We start from the raw sequence: 22,843 nt of genomic DNA, 5'->3' as shown, positions 1-22,843 counted from the left end.
ATTAGATAGATGAATAAAACAAATAGATACTTGACAGATAAATTAGAATTACTAATAGATAAACATCTGACACGGATCAGTCAGTTATTATTAGATTAATTATAGGTAGAGCATTAGATATAATAGATAATTAGATATATAACAGATACTGGTGCAGGTTGGCGCTGCGTGCAGACCCCTTAGTGTTCTCTGATTATAGAAGTCACGCACAATCCGCCTTTTAGCTACAATAACAATCCAGCAGATTTCCTTTTGCCTCCAGATCTAACACTCCTTACCCCGGGTCTTGACAGATCTCATGCGTCATCCTGATTAGAGAAAGATATATTCCTAATGGTGCGCTCTAATTACTGGACCCAGAGTGGAGGATCGACAGAATGAGAAAAGTGACCATAGAAAATATGACTTAAGCTGCATTCACACACATGTATGGGGGACGTATATACGGCCGATATACGGCCCCCATACACTTCTATGGGCTCACGGCACTGTACGGGAGCGGTACCGCTCCGTAGCCCGTAGAAAGATCGGACATGTCCTATCGCTCTACGTCAGTGATGGCGAACCTTTTAGAGACCGAGTGCCCAGACTACAACCAAAACCCAGTCATTTATTATAGAGTGCCAATAAAAGTAGTAATTTATTTATTTCTTGAACTGTTCTCCCACAACTTTCAATCATACCTGCCTCCCGAGGAAACCGATACAATTGAAAGCAGGAGAGCAAATCTAGATTATCACTGTAGCTTCTCTCCAGGGTCCCACAGTACAGGAAGACTCGTGGGGCTTGCAGAAGGACCTTCAGAGATAATCCAGTCTTCTGCAAACCTTCTTGCTTTTCCTTCAGTCCCAAGCTGCCAAGAGATTATAGGTGCCAGGGATCCAAAGTTACGGATCCTATAATCCAGGATCAATTTCATACATGCTTGGCTACTGAGGTGCCAACCTCTGAGGACATATGAGATACTTCCTTGGAGATGAAAGGGTTAAAATAGCACAGAGATTAGTAAATCTTGCCTTTGTGCTGAGCTTGAATGCCCACAGAGAGCACTCTGAGTGCCACGTCTGGCACCTGTGCCATAGGTCCACCACCACAGCCCTACGTGATACGGCGCTGTGCGCTGTATATGCCTATGGAGAGGGGCGGGGGTGAGCTGCGCTCATCCCCTGCTCCGCAGCGCCAATGTATGCCCACTACGGTACGACAGGCATACATCGTCTGAATGTAGCCTAAATCAGTGGCCTCACACGGTAGCTAAAAAAGGCGTGGTTTTCCTTATCCCATCTTGGAAAACTTTGCATATTTTCCCAGAATCCTCCTAGTGGAGCTTCCATGGCTATAAGACTCCACACGCCAACATGGTGGCCTTAATTGGCAGTCTCGGTACGGAGAACTCTTACTTCCCGACCCCAGTGTATGGGAACACAGAAGCTATAGACAATGCAGAGATGTAGAGAAACCCTGACTTTACAGATTCAGAGACATTAGTAATCCATCATCCTTGGGGCTCTGGAGGGTAGGATGACTTAGAGGTATTGAGGAGAACAATTTGGTTGACCATTAGCTTGGCCTCATGATTTCCTCCAGGTGATTTTCTCCTGCAGAGCGTGTGATGGAACATCGGGGTCTTGTGTCTAGTGGGTCACTTTTTCCTATCCACCACCACAATGAAGAGAGAAAACTATACGTAGATATACTATCTCCTGTCTCTCTGCGGATGAGGTCAACTGTGGGCAAGGGCAGATCTTTCAAGAGGTTCCAACAAGAAACCTTAAAAGTTTCCAAAACTCTCAGGAACATAACTACTTTCAGGTTATGGTGCCCACAAGTTGGACAAGGTAGGGCTTGGTGGTACTATGACAAGAAACTTCAAAAGCCATCAAGTATGGGTTGGGTTGATCCTAGCATGGATGAAGACATGGGTCAGGCAACACAGCTCCACAGCAAAGCCTTCTGGTTGTGTCAGGAAGACCTCTAAAGATTTGATGTGACCTAAGGACATCTGTGGAGGTGCTCACTTTCCCATAGGCTCAAACAAAATTTGTGCTTTGTCAGAAGCTAAAACAATAGAGGGCAAGGATGAATATGGACTTCATACACAGCAAGCACAAAGAGAAGTGACATTGGAGCCTTTTACTGATCCACAATTTCCAAATTCGAGACTATCATTAATGGGCCTGGCCCCAAAGAGGACCCCAGGCAGAGGAGTATCTATAGCGGTAGCACCTGCTTTGAGTCCCGCAGTGTCAGGAGGGCCTGCCGCACTAAAAAATGGGGGATGTCCACCATTATACATGTTATTTTGTGTGTATATGCTACATATGTAATGTGTTTACTATGTGAGTGTGTATGGTGTATACACAGTGGGGGACATTAATCATAGTGGGTCTGCACTTTGGATTTGTCTCATGTCCGATTCATTTGCGCCTAAATTAGCACCAAATTTGTCTCAAATTGTTAGATCTCATTTGTGAGCAATAATGAAAGGAGACTTAGAAAATGTGACAGAACGTTCAGGGCTTCATCTCTGCACAAAAACAGGGACTAAAAGTTACAGAGATGGAAAAAAAAAAAAATTCTTGCTGAAATGAGTCTTTGCCTTTTTTATTATAATTTACATGAAATGGAGACTGATAATATTCTCAGATCTGTACAATAAGGCAATAATCACTCCCAGAGATGATCCCATAGACAATGATGAAGACGTTACTGGAGAAATTTTATATTTTAAAACTGCTCCGAAGTATTTTCCATGTTGCATAGAGGTTATTCTTCATTTGGGAACCTAAAATGTATGTTTTTAGTAATGAAAAGTGAAGTTTTTTGGAAGTGCACCTGCTCAGAGTAGGTGCATTTTTGCGCCTTTTTAGGCGCAAATTAGTGATAGATCCCGTGCAAACATCTGTATAGGAGGCTCTCACTATGTCAGATAAGGCGCAGGGACTCAAAACCACTAAGTGCCGAACTTTGCCGTGCGCCAGAAAATGGCGCATAAATGCGCCAATTTAACGAGATGAGACCAGAGACCAGATTTTTGCGCTAAAAGACGCTCAAAACAGACTATGATTAATGTCCCGTGTGTATATGTGACGTGTATATGGTGTATATGTGCTCTATATGTGTATAAGCTGTATATGTTATACTATATGTGTGTGTATATCCTGTATGTCAGTATATGGTATTGTATGTATGTGTGCATTTGCTGTATGTGTGTACATATGGTACACACTATATATGTGTGATGTGTATATACTGTCAGTGGGTATAAGAAGAATATTTAAAAAGTGTGTGCAAGATGTGTATACACTGTTTGCATAAGTGAATAAATGTATATATCTGTGCATAATTGTGTGTACGATTGCATAAATGTGAAGAACTGTGTGTGTATGTATTTAATTATTATAATGTGTGTAATTGTAATTTGTGTGTGAGTATAGGGGCCCTTTCAGAAGTCTGCTATGGGGCCCAGCCTCTTTTAGTTACCCTCCTTAACCCCAGGTGGGATTCCCTAATCTATCCTTCTATCTATGGATTTGGTTGGATCAGCCTTATGTTGGTTAGTGGTCCACCATTGTTGGCATGCTGTGTTTGCCCGTGATGTGATGATTCAGTGTCTCCCTGCACTGGGGTCCTGCCCACCCACTGTGTAGAGGAACTATAGAGACACTTTGCTGGGGGTCTTGAACCCATGGAATTTATTAAAACCATTTGTATTGAATTAATAGAAAAATTTGCATGGAAGTAACAAAAATATGTGCTTAAACATTGCACCATAGTGTGACCGCTATACCTCGTGCCTCCATTCTCGTACATTTATCCCTCTAAATCCAAAGTAAAAAAAATATCTATTTAATTGCCGAATCCCTTTATCCCACAATCCATAGGACTCTATAGTATAATGGACCCTCCTATAAATACTACAATAAAATACTTTTGTACAATAAAATATATGCAGCAGAGCTCATTTCCAAGATCCACAACGTATAATGTTTCTCATAGCAGAGTTTTGCAAGGGTTTGTTTTTTTGTAGGATGGCCGGTAGTTAAAAGGAACCTGTCACTAGGGACCTTATTTTCACTAAAGACAGGTTGTAGAAGCCCGTTACAGCTGCAGTGCACATCTGCCTTGCTGCTTTCTCTGAGCATTTGCATTACAATATAATTGTGTGTTATTACTTACCTTGCACACTGACAGAATCCTCTGTGTAGTCCCAGGGGTTGGGCTTTGGTTTGGATGCATTTAAATTATAAAAAAACAGCATGTGACTTGTCTGTGCTGCAGACTCCTCAGCTCTCAGCCCCCACCTTTGTGCTCCTGTACAACTCCTCCCTCCTGCTCCTTCACAGAGGTCACAGCCTGGTGAGCTGACATCAGTAAGGGAGGGAGGAGCTGTACATGAGAACAAAGGTGGGGGGCCAAGAGCTGAGCAGTCTGTAGCACAGACAAGTCACATGTTGTTTTCTAAAATGCATCAAAACCAAAGCCCAACCCCTAGGTCTACACCGAGGATTCTGTCTGGGTGCAGAAATGCTTGTAAATAATGAAATGCAAATGCTTAGAGAAGGCAGAAAGACATATGTGCACTGCAGCTGTAATAGGCTTCTGCAACCTGTCATTAGTGAAAATGAGGTCCCTGGTGACAGGTTTCCTTTAATGCTGATCTCATTCTGGGGGAGATAAGCCCATGTGATTGCTTTCTGTAGCTTTTTTTTTAGGCAATTTTTTTCAAGGTTCAGCATATGGTACAAATAACAGGACACTTGTAGGTCATTACTGACTAATTATGGAAAACATTTAACTTACTACTTTCAGTAGTAATTATGCTTTTATTTGTAAACTTTTTATTTGCACAAGGAGATATCAGAGTAACAGTACTGTGTAGAAAATCAACAATCAAGATCCATCACGATAAACCAGGGACACTTACTAATAGATCCAGTCACCGTGACTGTGGTAATTTTCTTATATGTGTTATCCATGGCCTCCTTCCTTCTAAAATCAACTTTTATAATTATGCTTAAGCCAGAAGGGCTATGGCAGTGATGGCGAACCTTTTAGAGCCTGAGTGCACAAACTTCAACCAAAAGCCACTTATTTATTGCAAAGTGCCAGCGCAGCAACTTATTTCTCCTTGATCTCTGACAACTTTCAATCGTTCAGCCTCCTAAAGACACCAACGCAGTTGAAAGGAGGAGGGCAAATTCACCTATCATTGTAGGAAGGTTCTGTAGGAAGATTCTTTGAGACCTGTCTGGTGAACTTCATGCTGGGGTGAAGGCCTGGGTGCCCACAGAGAGGGCTCAGAGTGCCGCCTCTGGCACCAGTGCCATAGGTTCGCCACCACTGGGCTATGGTGATGTTACCAGAGTCCCTCTGTGCAGTCGATTCACAGGCTGTTATACTGTGCAGGAGCACTTACAAGTGCTGAGAGGGTGGTAGTGCAACCGCTGGTGAAGCTGCAGCCTGGAGGAATTCTGGTAACGACCCCCCCCCCTATACCTCATTAATATAATTTTCAAAGTTGATTTTAGAAGGGAGGAGGTCATGGATAATTAATATAAGAAGATTACCACAGTCCCGGTGCCTGGATCTATGAGTAATGTCCCTGGTTTATTTTACTAAATGTTTAAAATGGTCATGAGGATTTAGTCCAACAAGTTGTAACCCACCTGTTACCTGGACTATGGGACATCACCAGGAGAGGACATCCCGGCCTGACTCTTCTCCTCCCCTCTGACTCTTTACAGGTCATTTTCTCACTATTGTTTTTCCGCATAATCCCAAACCTCCCGGAATATCAGAGGATATCATTGTGATCCCATCTCTGTCCTACATATTATCAGCTTGTAAGCCTAAATCCACACGTCAGTTCCCTTTAAGTCGTATGTACTATGTAGCAATATCAGGACTTTACAATGGTATTTCCAGGGCCACTCACGTCTCATAGAAAGTGTCATTGAAAATTAAAGGGGTTGTCCAGGGCTTCATCCGTAGCATCACACAGCCGGGCACTAGTGATGCTGCTCCTTGTTGTCCCACATCCATTACCTATTCATGACCTGTCCGAAGGAGTAATGAGAAATTTTTGGCGTAGAAATTCCACCTTGGTAAGGACGGGGTTAATTGGCGGGCTCCCTCCATTCAACCGCACTCCATTGAGAAAATAGTAAGTTATGAGTCAGCACGGTGGACTTGTAACTTAATCCTAAGCGTGGAGCGCTGGCGTTCCCCATCCTAATTACTCCCAGCTCGCTTGTGTGTTTGCCATTATACATTTGATTTAATATTACGAAGCCCCTCGCCCCTCCCCCCCCTTATGTTATAGGTTTGTACTATGGGAATTACTAGTCGCTGTAGACATTTAACACCCCCCCCCCTCTACTTTCTTCCTTCCTCTGCCTGACCCCCTCATATCATAGAGAGCCCCGGCCGTCCATGAGCAGGGGCTCTGGCAGTCACGAATAGCGGGGCCCGGGCTCTCTGGAAGTGATCACTGTTTATAGCGCTCGCTTCCCCTCACTCTCAGCTCCTGTCACGCAGGACACGGGGGCTTATAGCGGGGGGCTGCAGGATGGCGTTATGTTGATTTCTTAGGAAGGAAATTCTCCTCCTGACAATCAGCGAAACTCCTCGCCACATGTTATTTTCTAGAGCTGCTGTCACGACATGAGCAGAGACTACAAGAGGCTTATACTCATCCACATCCAGGACATAGCCGCACACCCAGCCGCACACCCAGCCGCACACCCAGCCGCACACCCAGCCGCACACCCAGCCGTACACTCTTACAGGGAGGGTACTAGATTTACCCCACTAATGATAATCTACATTTATATAGCGCCATCAGATTCCATAGCTTTACACATCATAGGGGACATATACAAATATAATATTACATTACACAGTACAAACACTCATATGGAACAATAGGAGTGAGGGCCCTGATCACAGGAGCTTACAGTCTATGAGGATGAGGGGGTGACACAAGAGCTTACAGTCTATGAGGATGAGTGGGAGACACAAGAGCTTACAGTCTATGAGGATGAGGGGGTGACACAAGAGCTCACAGTCTATGAGGATGAGGGGGCTGACACAAGAGCTTACAGTCTATGAGGATGAGGGGGTGACACAAGAGCTCACAGTCTATGAGGATGAGGGGGTGACACAAGAGCTTACAGTCTATGAGGATGAGGGGGTGACACAAGAGCTTACAGTCTATGAGGATGAGGGGGTGACACAAGAGCTTACAGTCTATGAGGATGAGGGGGTGACACAAGAGCTTACAGTCTATGAGGATGAGGGGGTGACACAAGAGCTTACAGTCTATGAGGATGAGGGGGTGACACAAGAGCTTACAGTCTATGAGGATGAGGGGGTGACACAAGAGCTTACAGTCTATGAGGATGAGGGGGTGACACAAGAGCTTACAGTCTATGAGGAGGAGGGGGAGACGCAAGAGCTTACAGTCTATGAGGATGAGGGGGTGACACAAGAGCTTACAGTCTATGAGGATGAGGGGGTGACACAAGAGCTTACAGTCTATGAGGATGAGGGGGTGACACAAGAGCTTACAGTCTATGAGGATGAGGGGGTCACACAAGAGCTTACAGCCTATGAGGATGAGGGGGTTACACAAGAGCTTACAGTCTATGAGGAGGAGGGTGACACAAGAGCTTACAGTCTATGGGGATGAAGGGGTGACACAAGAGCTTACAGACTATGAGGATGAAGGGGTGACACAAGAGCTTACAGACTATGAGGATGAAGGGGTGACACAAGAGCTTACAGTCTATGAGGATGAGGTGGTGACACAAGAGCTTACAGTCTATGAGGAGGAGGGTGACACAAGAGCTTACAGTCTATGGGGATGAAGGGGTGACACAAGAGCTTACAGTCTATGGGGATGAAGGGGTGACACAAGAGCTTACAGTCTATGAGGATGAAGGGGTGACACAAGAGCTTACAGTCTATGAGGATGAGGGGGTGACACAAGAGCTTACAGTCTATGAGGATGAAGGGGTGACACAAGAGCTTACAGACTATGAGGATGAAGGGGTGACACAAGAGCTTACAGACTATGAGGATGAAGGGGTGACACAAGAGCTTACAGTCTATGAGGATGAGGGGGTGACACAAGAGCTTACAGTCTATGAGGAGGAGGGTGACACAAGAGCTTACAGTCTATGGGGATGAAGGGGTGACACAAGAGCTTACAGTCTATGGGGATGAAGGGGTGACACAAGAGCTTACAGTCTATGAGGATGAAGGGGTGACACAAGAGCTTACAGTCTATGAGGATGAAGGGGTGACACAAGAGCTTACAGTCTATGGGGATGAAGGGGTTACACAAGAGCTTACAGTCTATGAGGATGAAGGGGGTGACACAAGAGCTTACAGACTATGAGGATGAAGGGGTGACACAAGAGCTTACAGACTATGAGGATGAAGGGGTCCAGCCAGGCAACAGAATAAAAATAATTGAATAAATAAAAATTCAGCTTCTTGAACCAGTCATCAGCCTCCATCTTATATACAAAGTCCAAGGTAAATGAGAACCCTGGAGTTTGGTATATATCTGGTGTTTGCTGGATAATGGATGAGAGGAGGACACAGGATGGGTTAGTACAGGGAGATATGACATTTCATACAGGTAGCGAGTGTGATAGATCTGCCTATAAGAGATGGGTTTTAAGAGAAGGTTTGAAACTTTGGGTATTAGTCTGATAGCACGGGGAAGGGCATTCCAGAGAATTGGTGCAGCTTGGGAGAAGTCCTGGAGATGTGTGTGAGAAGATCAAATTAAGGTAGAGATTAATCTTATATTACTGGCAGATGGAAGAGCACGGGAAGGGCAATAGACTGAGATGAGAGAATAGCGATAGGGAGGTGCAGCACTGTGCAGAGCTTTGTGGATGAGGGTTTTTATTTTAAACTGTATTCGGGAGGAGACGGGTAATCAGAGCAGTGACTGGCACAGACTGGAGGCATCCGTGTATCGTTTGGACTGAAAGAGGAGCCTGGCTGCTGCATTAGGAATAGATTGTAGGGGAGAGAGTTTAGAGAGTGGAAGACCAATTAGTAGGGAGTTACAGTAGTCTAGTCGAGAGTGAATCAGAGCGACAATTAGCATTTTAGAAGTTTCAATTGTAAGAAATGGTCGGATTCTGGAGAAGTTTCTGAGATGCAAACGGCAAGAGACTGAATATACGGTGCAAAGGAGAGGTCAGAGTCCAGCACAACCACAAGACAGCGGGCCTGCTGCCTCGGTGCTATAGTGATCCCACAGGCCGAGGTGGAGAGGTCAGAGTCCAGCACAACCCCAAGACAGCGGGCCTGCTGCCTCGGTGCTATAGTGATCCCACAGGCCGAGGTGGAGAGGTCAGAGTCCAGCACAACCACAAGACAGCGGGCCTGCTGCCTCGGTGCTATAGTGATCCCACAGACCGAGGTGGAGAGGTCAGGGTTGGTTTGGTTAGTAGATGGTGAAACGACAAGAGATTCAGTTTTGGAAAGATTAAGTTTCAAGAAGAGAGTGGACATGATTCTGGAGACAGTCACTAGTGTCCTGGGTTAAGGAAGCGGTGATGTTACGTGCAGAAGTACAGGGAGTCCCCGGGTTACGTACAAGAAAGGCTCCTGGGGTTTGTTCTTAAGTTGAATTTGTAGTTGGAGCTGTATGTTTTATAATTGTAGATCGACAATTTTTTTTTTTGTCCCAGTGACAACGGGATTTTTTAAAATTTTTTGCTGTAATGGGAAGAAGGATTATCAATAACACCTCATTACAGACACCTTACAGCTGATCATTGCAGTCTGGAAGTAAAGCAAAGTATCCAGAGACTTCACCAGAGGTCACAGGGGGCAGAGAGCTTCATCTGTAAATAGGGGTTGTCTGGAAATCTGGTGTCCTTACATAGGGGACTGTGTGTATATAGCTGGGTATCATCAGCATAAAGATAATACGGAATACTTTTCTCTGCTATAATCTCATGACTTCGATTTTTTTTTTTTTAATAGGAAAAGCACAATTCTGGTCCGGGCTCATACAGGCTTTACATTACATTTTTGGAGACTGCTAGTTGTCATCCAGTGGCCATGAATTTAAGCCGAGTTGAGCTGCAGTACCAAAGAACGGCCACTACACAGTCAATGGAGACAATTACTGGTGGTTCCTGCAACTTTGTAGTTGCGGCACCAGAACCTGCCCTCAATCTGATGTTTGGGCTGGCAGCTGTCAGACTCTCACTGAGCTAACATTATTAACAGGTATTCAATATCTGCAACCTAAAAACCCCTTTAAAGGAGAGATACGTTTTAAGGTTGCGTAGTAACCTGCTGGCCCCTGCAGTCAGTCACTGGGAGTGTTGATAGGGATCAGTCCACTGGACAAGCACTTTTGTAGAAACCTGGGTGAGGGTAGTTCTTGTGTTGAATTAGAAGGACATGAATCTTAGTAATGGATCTGTCAGTCTTCTGACTTATAGTCGCCAGTTGTAAGACTCTGGTCTGGGCACGTTCCAGGATGTTGTCTAGAGAGCACCGCACAGCGCCGGCTATAATTACCCAGTGTCCTGATTTATGGGGCGACTATTGTCTTCTTTTGCTGGTAATATATTGCCGAAATCTGGAGCCAACTGGTGGCCAATTACTTCTAAATATGATCCAGATTTCAGTACAAGTGCAAAAATATGTAGAGAGTTATAATTCTATATTCTATTTCTCAGTAACTGTTTTACATTCTTTTGGTCAGGGTTTGGGATTCCAACCATATTAAAGAGACTAATATTTGCAACACTGGATTCTTATGAGGTTGTACTATACATTATGTACATTTGTCGCTTTGGCTGGACAGAGACTTCATCATACGAGTCAAGTTTAGAGGCTGCCACGTCAGACGCCTGTATACCAGAATGTATAGAACCTATAAATATGTCATATTAAAGATAAGAATCTCATCTATCTCAACTTTATGACCTATCAAACCAGGAATAACATTATAGTAATCCTATGGGAGGGCTACATATCTTGTAACCAGCTTGGGGATAGACCTGCTGTATAGAAGGCCCCAGGGGTTGTACTTCTGATAAGTCACCTATGAACAGCCTCTTTAAAAGAACGCTTCAGTCAAAGCTACTTAATTGAATTCTTCCTTGTGAAAGGCAGAGCAGGGCTCTAGGTTCAAGCAAGGCTCCAGGAAAACAATGAAATTAATAAATAGGAGCTAGAGCTCTAAGATTATACAATTGATGTCCCTATCAAAAATTCTAAATTAAATATACTGCCTGTTAAAGAGGAACATTTAAAACCAACTTTAATTATATATTTGATAAAATTCTGTGTGCTGGAGCTCATACTGGCAATAAACATGTAAGCCCAGCAGACATCTTAGTGTCAAAGAAACAGGCTAGGATATAATTGAGAACCACTACTCCCAATATTCTAGTGATCTGCCATTGCTTAATATACGTTGGTGGGTATAAGCTTAACAACCATCTGCCATATAGTGTATTTAGGGCAGAAGATTCGGGAGTTCCTATATTTCCAACAAACTTTGTTGATAAATAGGAGGGATCACAATAGTATCCACTGATTTGGTACACAACCAAGTTTATAGTGTGTCATGGGGTATACAGTATTTTAATTCTCTGTCTTCACCCCAAGGCATCACCAACGTGTATTCACACAAGTTTGCATGAAGAGATGTAATGGTGGACGCAAATGTTCTCCCCCAATTGGTTCGTTACACCTCCCCCAAAACTCTAACAAAAATGCACTGAGAAGGTGTGTTAGTGGATATCTAGTTTGTCACCCTGGAGGTATGTAATACACCTTCCCAATGTCCAGTATTTACAACTATTTACACCTGACGCGTTTCGCTGCATAAAGCAGTTCATCAGAGGTGGGATATGGTAATACACGATGTGGCACGTATCGTGGGTTTGGAAACACTGTAGTATTTCAGCGTAATGCAGTTTGACACTAAGCACTAAGTGAGTGCGGGCAAAGGAAACCTACCACTTGAAGTGGCAGGTTTCCGATGGCAATACCGAGCACCAGCTCAGGGTGAGCTGATGCCGGAGCTTATTTTAGTTAGTGTTTTAAACCGCGGTAACGCGGTTTAAAACACTTTTTAAACTTTATAGCCGGCGCAGGCAGGTACGCGCTCGGCGCTTACTGTGCGCGCGGCTACATAGGAAGTGAATGAGAGCCGCGCGCATGGTAAGCGCCGAGCGCGTACCTGCCTGCGCCGGCTATAAAGTTTAAAAAGTGTTTTAAACCGCGTTACCGCGGTTTAAAACACTAACTAAAATAAGCTCACCCTGAGCTGGTGCTCGGTATTGCCATCGGAAACCTGCCACTTCAAGTGGTAGGTTTCCTTTAACACCTAGTGACAGTAGCGCATCGTTTGTTTTATGTCAAGGTATGCTGAGTACGAGATGTTACTCATGATATATTGTTAGCTAGTCAGCAGAATACGGTCTACATGCTATCTCAGCTATCGGTTCTAGATTTCTGCTATCATCATGCCCAAATTCTCTTTCTAACTCAGCACGACATTATTCCGTTCTCTGTCTAATGGGACGCCGACATTGGTATGGCCATGATGAACTGCTTTATGCAGCGAAACGCGTCAGGTGTAAACGTATATTAAGCAATGGCAGATCACTAAAATATTGGGAGTAGTGGTTCTCAATTATATCCTAGCCTGTTTCTTTGACACTAAGATGTCTGCTGGGCTTACATGTTTATTGCCAGTATGAGCTCCAGCACACATAATTTTATCAAATATATAATTAAAGATGGTTTTAAATGTTCCTCTTTAACAGGCAGTATATTTAATTTTAAAACAATGAAATTAAGTAAACGCCAAAAAGAGAAAAATGAAGTGTATGCTCACCCACTGAAAGGTGTTGCTCCATAAACCTTGTGCTCGCCTGAATGAAAAAAAAGTCCAGTCCCAAGTTATAGAATGAAGCACCAGCTGGTAAAAGTTTTAATGTTTATTTCAAAATGTATTTAAAAAAAAAAAACAAACAAACAAACAAACAAACAAACAAACATAGAAAAAGAAAATTTGTAGCTAAAACATGTTTCTACAAACAGACTGAAGTGACGCGTTTCGGACCTACATTACGTGGTCCTTATTTATACCTCTACTGAACACAATATCATCGCCAACACTTGAAGCAGGAAAACTCAAAGATACTTTGAGTGTCTTTCCTGCTTCAAATGTGGGTGTTGATATCGTGTCCAGTAGAGGTATAAATAAGGACCACGTAATGTAGGTCCGAAACGCATCACCTCAGTCCGTTTGTACAAACCTGTTTTAGCTACAAATGAAATTAAGCGCTCCTCCTCCCTCCAGACCCTGCATTGTGTACAATTCAATGAATTAGCTTTGTATGGATATACAGGAGGACTTACTGCAGTGTCCTTTATAGAATACACAACATTACAATGATTTCTGCAATGCAATTTATCAAGGTCATCAAGTGTTGTCCATCTTGTGTGAATAGTGGCGCCATCTAGTGGCTTACATTACACACTTCGAACACATAAGATGAGTAGCGATACTGCTCTTCAGTATACATGTGTTACCAGTAGGCAGATTTGGATAGTTTGTTACCAGACACATCTACACTTATGTTGGAAAGAAGCTAAAAAGTTTGATCCAAAACTAAAGTTTTCCATGTGACGCCCATTCTGGTGGCAAAGCTGCATTTTTGCCGGTGTTTGTCTTTGAAATCAAAACAGTAGCAGGACGGCAGGATGCAAAGAATGGGATGTGCATCTAGTCTTTACTTACGTGCATAGAAATACTGCAAAATAAATCATACTTCTAGGTGAATTTTTTGATAGCACACATGAAGATGGTTCATAAAAAAAAACCCCACACACAACTACATGTCCATCGAAATATGCTTATCTATGGATTTTTATGAAATTAAAGCGGAAGTTTACAGGGGCCTATCAGTGGCCACCATGTGTTCAAAAGTGGCTGCCACACAATAAACAGATCAGACTCCACAGTAAAGCAATTTACAGGATGGTTGAAAATAATAAAAGCAGACTTTTTTTTTTAATAAAACAGCACCCCCCGTGGCTATGGCCTTTGCATGAAAGGGAGGAGTCGAGAGATTGAGCTGGACAATCCCTTTAAGGATGGCTGCATTTGCATTGTATTTTGCAATGAAGTTTCTCATGCAGCTGAAAATTAAAAACAGACCTTGCTTATTGTAGCACTCACAGGTTATATGGATTTTTACACAGAATTCGTGCAATGAGTATGGGATTTTCCAACATGTATAAGTCTGATGTGATTGTGTAGTAGTTTATTTTCAATTCACATATCAATATATACATGTACACACACACCCAACATCACATCTATACAGTTCCACAAAACTAAAACACATGTACATATATTTTACAATTCCTGGCAGAAGGGGTTTAGTTTCAGTCATTGGTATAAGATGCATTGGAGATTATTTTACCCTCTCGCCTCCAGATTATGAAGCTTTTCTGCTGGTACAATTGCTCAGTTAAATTTTATGAGCCTTGGTCAATTTTTCATGAAAAAGAAAGGGACATGAATGCCTGCTGAGAGGGGTGGGGTGGGTTTCCCCACATTTTTAGTATATCCACATGAGGTGTCTGGTAGAAGCAGGATAGACATGTGCTTGCTCGAATACCTGCCTCAGATATGAAGGGAAGGAGTCGAGCATGGATAAATATCTCTCAATTTATACTGTTTGGTCAAGTCCAGTGCCCCCCCCCCCCTACTCCACATAGGTGTGGGACTTCAGAGGTGAAAGCCACATCTATGGCATGCCATGAGTATCTGATAGATGTTAAAAGCTTTGAGGCAGCACCTTAGTCAAGTTGCTCTTATCATTTCAGCTCACTGCGATCTTCCTCCATGGATCCGGTAGAATTAGGAGTTTGATGTTGTAGTTACTAAGCGCAATATCATCCGTCATCAAGTATAATAGGATCACACAAAGCTTGTCCATTCACTTCCTTGATGCCAGCTGCGATTGTGTTCAGTCCTTGGCATCACCTACCCCATCAGCATTAATGGCAAACATAGCCTCGGCCTCTGGTAAACAAGGGGAGTCATAGATCTTACAGATACGGGTTTCTCCTCTGCCTTTCCGCAAGTATAATCTATGGGAAAGAATAATACAGAGATCATGTTAAATCTCTAGGGTAAAATCTCAGTACCTATTAGACTATTATCAGACCATATACCACACAGATGGTGAGTCATATTGAAACTATTACCAGACAACATCCCATTGTGTACAGCTGTTAATGGCTAAACATGATCTGCTATGTAATTTTAAGAATTCTTTTGTGACTTTTTTCCACTCAGTAAGATGGAAGATTTGTTTTTCTTCACAGCACTGACCTTGTTGTGGATGCATGAGCAATGATGTTTCCTCCAATGGGTTTTTTAGGATCAGCTGCAAACATGGCCGCTCCATCCACCTGAGCGACCACCTGGTTGGTGATCACAACAGCCACGCCAAACTGAAATGACAGGATTAACCAGATATTAGAAGGGTTGACTTGTTCATAGTAAAGTTAAAGGCATTATCACGCTGCATTATTACTTGGAACACGCTGGACAGGTAACAAATGTGTTTAGAAGTTGCCTGTGTAAATGGAGTGGTATTGTGTATGTGTGACACCCATTATACATATCACCAAAGCTTTACAAACATCCCAAAACGTCATACTTTTGTTTTACCTCATCAGCCAGCCTGAGCAACATCCTCAGGAAACGGGCCAAGTGCATCTGCCGCGCAGACAATTCCCCTCTGCCGGAGTAATCTGTTCTGTATAGAGCAGTGGCACTGTCCACTATGAGTAGGGCATACCTGCGGAAAGTGACAAATACTAGTCAGCACTACACAGACAAACAGTAACCAATGTCAAGATTTTAACCCCTTAAAGACGCAGGGTATTTTCGCTCATTTCTCGCTCTCCATCTTCAAAATTTTTTTTCATTTTTCCGTGTACAGAGCTGTGTGAGGGCTTATTTTGTGCGTAACAAATTTTACTTTCCCGTGATGTTATTTATTATTCCCTGCAATGTAGTGGGAAGCCGGAAAAAAATTCCAAATGTGGAAAAATTGAAAAAAAAAAAAAAAAAAGGTCATGTTCTTGTGGGCTCAGTTTTTACGGCTTTCACTCTTCGCTCCAAATAACACCTCAGCTCAGTTTTTTTGCCATCTTCTGGCGCTAATAAACTTTACATTTTTTAGGTCATGTAAAAAGGTGTAAAAGACGCGTTTCAGACATTTGGGCGCCATTTCCCGTCTCGGAGGTCACCGCCAGCAAGCACCTACCGCGGGTGATAGCGATGGGTCTTTGCTGCGATATGCAGCAAAGCCCATCTCTGTATGAAGAAGGCTCAGCCCGTGAGCCCTCTTCATACACCCTTCATAGCTCTGTGACGGATATATCTGCCACGGAGCGTGAAGGGGTTAAAGGATATCTTCCACCAAGATTGTATACCAAACACATTGACATGCGGGTATGTGCGCTCTCTGGCAGGATCGGTTTTAATTTTAGCTTTTTTTATTCCCTGTTTTTTTACAAAAATTTACAAAATTCTGCAAATGAGCTTGAGGGGCTAATTTGCATAATTTTTACAGCCTCTTATTTTTAAAAACAAGGGCATAAGAAGCTTAAAAAAAGTGGATCCTGCCAGAGGAGGAACAGACCTGCATGTAAGTTTTCCTGGTTTACATCATCCTGGTGGTAGATTTCAAGTAAAAATGGAGTTTAATTCCCATTACCTGGATTCTGCCATCATGGCCGACGCCTGGTAGAGAAGCTGAGTCTGGTGGTCGGTGTTGAATGCACGGGCATAAGCCACATTGTCCAAAACATCGCTGCCAGATAATCCATACCTAAAAAGTGACACATGAAACAGAACAGTCTCAGAAAGCCGCAGCAAGACATGTTATAAGTACAGTAAGAATAATGCGCAATATCAGTCCTACCGTTCAGCAACAGCAAGCAGCCTTTCAGGTCTGAATGTCCCCTCTGTGTCTATGTACATTGCCTTCCCTTCACCACCTCCTCTGTCAATGGGAAGCTGAAAAAACACAAAAGTCAGAGGGTTGTAAACAAACCCAAAACATATGGGCAGCAACATATAGTCACTAGAGCGGTGCCATATTGGTGCATGCAGGCTTCAATTTCTATGGGGAACATATCAGTGCACATAAAGCTCATATAGCTAGGAATACATTGTGGTCCTCTGCAGGAGCTTTAGCCATAATTTTCCTTGATAAACATACTGAGAAGCTGTTTTTTTCTTTTAATTTAAAAAAATGTATCATTTAGCAATACTCAAACATATAGGATAGACATCTGCCAACAATGTGGCCGAGGTGTGCGAGGGCCAGGTGTCAGTCACCAGAGATCAACTATTGATGGCCCCCTTTAATCAAAGGTTAGCTAAGGTAAGAGAGGACACATCTGTATGACCTGGGACATGAGCTCATGAAGTAGGTGTAGATGTCATCTACGTGGGAGGCCATCACACAAACAAGATCAAGGTCAGTATAAAAGCTTAGGAATAACCTAGGTCAGTGGTGGCAAACCCATGGCACGGGTGCCAGAGGTGGCACTCAGAGCCCTCTCAGGCTGTTGACCTATGGCAGAGTTGACCAGATAGGAATTAAAGGGTTTTTTGCACAAATACAAAAAACTTGTTGATCAGGGGTCCGATGGGGGTTCCACGTACCTCAGTCGGACCACGAGTGTAATGGAGCAGACAGCCTCGCATGAACGTTCTGCTCCATTTATCTCTATGGAGCTGACGGAGATTGCTGAGCGCGGCCATTTCTATCGGCTCCATAGAGATGTACGGAGCAGAATGGTCATGGGCGGCTGTCTACTCCATTACTCTCATGGAGCGACAAGGTGTCTGACTAAGGTACGTGGGACCCCATCTGAACCCTCCTTTTCTGTAATCTGTGGGGGTCTCATCACTCAGACCCCCACAGATCAGCAAGTTAGGCCCTATCCCGTATTCGTGAGAAAACCCCTTTAAAGAGATCCTCCTGCAGTCCCAGGAATTAAGGGGTCCTCCTGCAGTCCAGGACCATTCTTAGCATTATTTTAAAGAGAACCCGTCATGCAAAATAACCCCCCTAAACTAAATATATTTTCATAAACTGCCATTAGAGAGCATTGCCTCTATCCCCTCATTGTCCCTCTACATGCCTGTAAACCTAAGCAATGAGGTCCTAAAGCTGTATGCAAATGACCTGTGAAATGTCCAATGAAGCATTAGCATATTCAAGCTGTCCACTCTATTCATGAGTGGGAGGCACAGCCACACCCCCAGTGCATGACTGACAGCCTGTATAATGATGTGAGGCTGTATAATGATGTGCTTCCTGGTGCTGGTGGCCACACCCCCTGCAGCCTGTGTGTGCATGTGTGTGTGTGTTTAGGAGAGATACAGCAGCTCCAGGCAGCCATGTTACAGCAGAACATGTCAGATTCATGTGTACCTGATGTCTGTGTCTCTCACCTGTATATTAGGAGGATGCAGCATGTCAGCAGATGCAGCACTCACACTAGCCATGCTTTACTATACATTACACACAGACATGAGCAGGGGGAGGAGAGGGGAGGGGAGGGGTAACAGTGGTGACATCACTGCCTCTGACCATGTGACTAGCCTCATTTACATGATAAAAAATATGTGATTTTATAATGATTAATGTATGAAATAACTAGATAAAGGCTGGGATGGGATCCTTGTGAGCTGCTCCAACAGGAAGAGGTGACAGGACTAGTGACAAAGACCTGATGACAGGTGTCCTTTAATATGAAGCATCAAAGACCATCCGTGACTGCAGGAAGAGAGGGGAGGTGTGGACTGGGTCAGGTTATCATTAGAGCTACTTCTGTGCGACCCCTGAATCTTCTTGTTCAGCAGGCTGTCAAGGGAAGCTCCACCGTTTATCCAAATTTCCCCTCCTTCTGACAAAGATACTGGTGCCCTCAGGACCATTGAAAGCTGTGGTATAGCACGGAGGAAGAAAATTTCAATAAGTTACTGCTTCAATTGCTGTCTTGGCACTTTGCAAAAAATATGCAGGTTTTGGGTTGCAGTTTGGGCACTTGTCCTGTAGAATGCTCGCCATCACTGACCTAGGTTATTACACAATCATAGCAAGACAAAATTATTCGGTAAAAGATTTGCTCATGTCATATTAGCCAAGTTATTCGCATAAACTTGAAAGCACACCATATCAACTCATACCTGACAGGTCACAGCTAACGTGTGACATAACTGAGTCTTTCCAGTGCGAAACTCTCCAAACATCTCAGTAATTGACCCAGTTTCAACACCTCCTAGAGACAACAATCATAGGTAGACAAACAGAATTAATCCAAAAACAAGGGATTAAAAAAAAAAAAAAAACTGTATAAATTGTATGACATTTGTCATGAAATAGGAAATAAAGAAAAAGCAAAACGCACCTTGTAATAACTTGTCCAGTTCCTTTGAGCCGGTAGAAATCTGTATGATCTCTGATCGTCTCTGGTGGAACTCTGTCGCTGTTGTAAATCCCATAGGGACTAATTTTGCAGCCTCTGCCTATAAATCAATAGGAATGTGTCCATTCAACTATATAATAACAAGTAAACGTCAAAGAATATTGTGATATAGTTGCAATCAGTAAGCACATGAAACTTAAGGGTGCAGGGTATGTAAGCACAGTGTGAACTGTATCATTGGAAGATGAGAAATATGTGCACAAGATGCCCGTTACGGTTAATGTGGCACCACTAATCTTGTAGCCCACCAGTCACTGGAAGCTCCCGTATGGATGGAGGAGCAGCAGCAGCAGCAGTTCTACTTTGTATTATAGTTCCAGGCTTTGTATTATACTCACCAAGATCTTGTCCGCTTTGGCTTCACTTATCCCCTTAATATTAATAAGTTCTTTCTTCGGAGCATAAGCAACTGCCTCCACAGTGTGGAAGCCGGCCTCCTCCAGCTTCTTCACATCATTTGCATTAATTCCACATTGCTAAAAAAAATAAATAAAATAAACTAGATAAGTAATAATACATTATTATTGACTACTAGATTAAAACCAAAACATTACGTCCTACACAAACTGATGAGATCTGCTACAAGACTGGTAACCCTTTGATTCCATGTTACACAGAAGCAGATACCATTTCAAATTTACATCATTTACATGTCCCCTGTAACTTCAGCACATGCAATACTGGCTCTTCCCAAACCTAAACTTTACAGCTGTGTTAATATCACATTTTCCATGCGTTTTCAGTCCAAGATTTACCTTATGGACCAAATTGTAGGTTTTGGAAAAAGCTGGCTGTTCCTCGTCATCAGAGACGATTTTTAAAAAGATTTTTTGGCAGGTCTCACAGTTTTACGTAGAGTCCTTTGTAGATAAGCCCTGTACCCTGATAATCTAAGCACATTGATAGCACACAGCATCTCATAGCACAGAGGAAACATGAAGTGTCTGCTTAGAGAGTACCCGTCCACAATGACCATCACTGAGCGATAGGAGCTAAAACAGCAATAAAACTGAGTAAAATTGTAAAGTCAGAGGTTAAAAATTAACTTCATTGCGTAAACATCACAGGGGGGGGGGGGTGTGTTTGAAATTTGAGAACATTTCTTTCATGGGCAAACCCCTTTAAGCCCAAATCGTTTGTTAACCTATTAAAGGTGGGCCTATAGATGGAGCGCCTTTTGTGACACCACTGAGTTGTTTTACAGGTATTGGTGTTGTCTCTAACCCTGGCATCGAATTAACTGCTTCCGGCTCGTGAAGGTTTTTTAATAGTCCTGGCAGAGCAACAGGACACAGCTAAATAAAGAGTGCAAAAGTATATTTACCTCCAGACGAGATATTGCTTGAGGTCCAAAGGACTCTTCCTCTGCGGCTGCCTCGTACTGCGCCTGCATGGCCATGATAATCCAAGAGCAACACAAAGACCTTAACAAAAACCAACAAAACATTAAGTATCTACTGACAAAACTGCACAGTCAAGCATCACAACAGGACCTAGACTCAGCATTTATATTAATGACGGCAACCTGTAATACTAGAGACTAACCTACCTAACACTACACTACTGCACAGTGTATGGAAGTCAATGACAACATCAAATCGGATTGAAATTAATTGTTATGGAAAGAAACTACTTCATTGTTGAGTGCCATATTGGTATCACTTAACACAAACATCATTACAGGAGAAAAGGCTTAAACTAACATTTAGGTTGTTTTCAAGTTTGGCATGTAAAATGCAGACACGCTTCACCCATATTTCTCAGACTGAACAATGAAGAGACCCAAACTCCCTTGTGACGCTAGGAGCCCCCCCACAAGACATGTTACCTACACAGGACAAGCCTATACTATGATACTATAATATCTGTCAATATTCCTGCCTAGGACATACAGCGGCCATACACACTTGTAAGGACCCAAGTGTTACATAAAACATAACACAGGTGACTTTAAAGAGAACCTGTCACCACTAGACTACTTCCCTCACTCAGGTAGGGGATGAAATGTCCTTTCTAGAATTCCTCACTGACAGGAGCCGGCTCAGGTCGTTCATGAACAAGAGGCGGCTCATTCGCGAATTGAATAAAATTTAATACGTAAAAAAGAAATGATTGGGGCATCTGAGGGCCCCTAATAGTAGGGGATCCACCAAGTGACACTCCCATATATAGTGACTACAAGACTTTACCTTTAAGAGGAGAGAGGCTCAATGTTATGTAACAACCAGCACTGCCCTCCCCCCCGCACACACATACTACACCACAGCTCAGAGCAGCGCCTCGTCCTCACAGCTGTGTCCCATAGACAAGCCCGGACACGTCCCTCCTCTTCTCGGTATCTTACACCCGGGGTGTAGGGGTCTCCCTGGCCCCACACAGCACACCTCCCCTCACCTCAGCCGCTCTCTCCCGGAGCCGTCGTCTCCCCGGTAACTACGAATCTCCCGCCTAATGCCCCACGTGACGTAACACGTCCACAGCCCCGCTCACTTCCGGGTACGAACTCTCCCTCTCTGTGTCCGCCGGGTCCTAGCGCCGCCACAATTGGTTTCACAACCAGTGACATTTTTTTTACCTCATAGAATTATTCTTATCTATGTCTGTAGAGCGGGAAAGCTGTTTTTTTTTTTAAAACTAGAAATGGCAAATAAAAAAAAAGTCAAAATAAAATTTAAAAATTACGCAGGCTATCTAATATACCTTATACCGATCTAAGTGTAATCTATATCATATGTACGCATCTACCTAACATCTATTTGTCTACAATTTACAAGCAAATAAAAAAATAAAAAAAAATCTGAAAATTTCAATCATACATTTTAATTACCTTATATACTCGAGTATAAGCCTAGTTTTTCAGCACAAAATTTGTGCTCAAAAACCCTAAAAAACATAAAGACAAAACTCACCTTTCTGACATCACCCATAGGTCCTCTTCTGTCTGAGACAGTCTGAGACAGAAGAGGACCTATGGGGGACGTCGGAAAGATGAGTACAGTGTTATTTTTTTCCTACTACAGGGGCTGGGCAGGCTGTATGCTACAGGGGTTGGGCAGGCTGTATGCTACAGGGGCTGGCAGACTATATACTGGGAGGCTGTAACCAATGCATTTCCCACCCTCGGCTTATACTCGAGTCAATAGGTTTTCCCAGTTTTTTGTGTTGAAATTAGGGGTCTCGGCTTATACTCGGGTCGGCTTATACTCGAGTATATACGGTAACCTCTATCGAGTAGTAGATTATAACA

General features: G+C 43.2%; 1 protein-coding gene across 3 annotated transcripts; it reads right to left on the bottom strand.

Moving 5' to 3' along the window:
* Positions 1-14,318: 14,318 nt before the first annotated feature.
* On the bottom strand, positions 14,319-22,143 carry RAD51 (RAD51 recombinase). 3 transcript variants are annotated; one of them, XM_072115325.1, is made up of 10 exons: positions 21,991-22,143; positions 20,921-21,020; positions 19,935-20,072; positions 19,519-19,636; positions 19,298-19,389; positions 17,016-17,110; positions 16,809-16,922; positions 15,755-15,884; positions 15,413-15,534; positions 14,319-15,168 (listed from the first exon to the last, which is right to left on the bottom strand). In XM_072115325.1, the coding sequence occupies exons 2-10, from the start codon at positions 20,993-20,995 to the stop codon at positions 15,045-15,047; spliced, it is 1,008 nt and encodes a 335-aa protein (XP_071971426.1). In that variant the 5' UTR covers positions 20,996-21,020; positions 21,991-22,143; the 3' UTR covers positions 14,319-15,044. The 3 variants fall into 3 exon arrangements, with proteins under 3 accessions (XP_071971426.1, XP_071971427.1, XP_071971428.1); XM_072115326.1 differs by lacking the exon at positions 21,991-22,143 and adding an exon at positions 21,887-21,987; XM_072115327.1 differs by lacking the exon at positions 21,991-22,143 and adding an exon at positions 21,853-21,881.
* Between the last annotated feature and the right edge of the window lie 700 nt (positions 22,144-22,843).

Source organism: Engystomops pustulosus, chromosome 7 (genome assembly GCF_040894005.1).
Source record: "Engystomops pustulosus chromosome 7, aEngPut4.maternal, whole genome shotgun sequence".
Lineage (NCBI taxonomy): Eukaryota > Metazoa > Chordata > Amphibia > Anura > Leptodactylidae > Engystomops > Engystomops pustulosus.
This window is presented reverse-complemented; position numbering and strand designations above follow the sequence as displayed.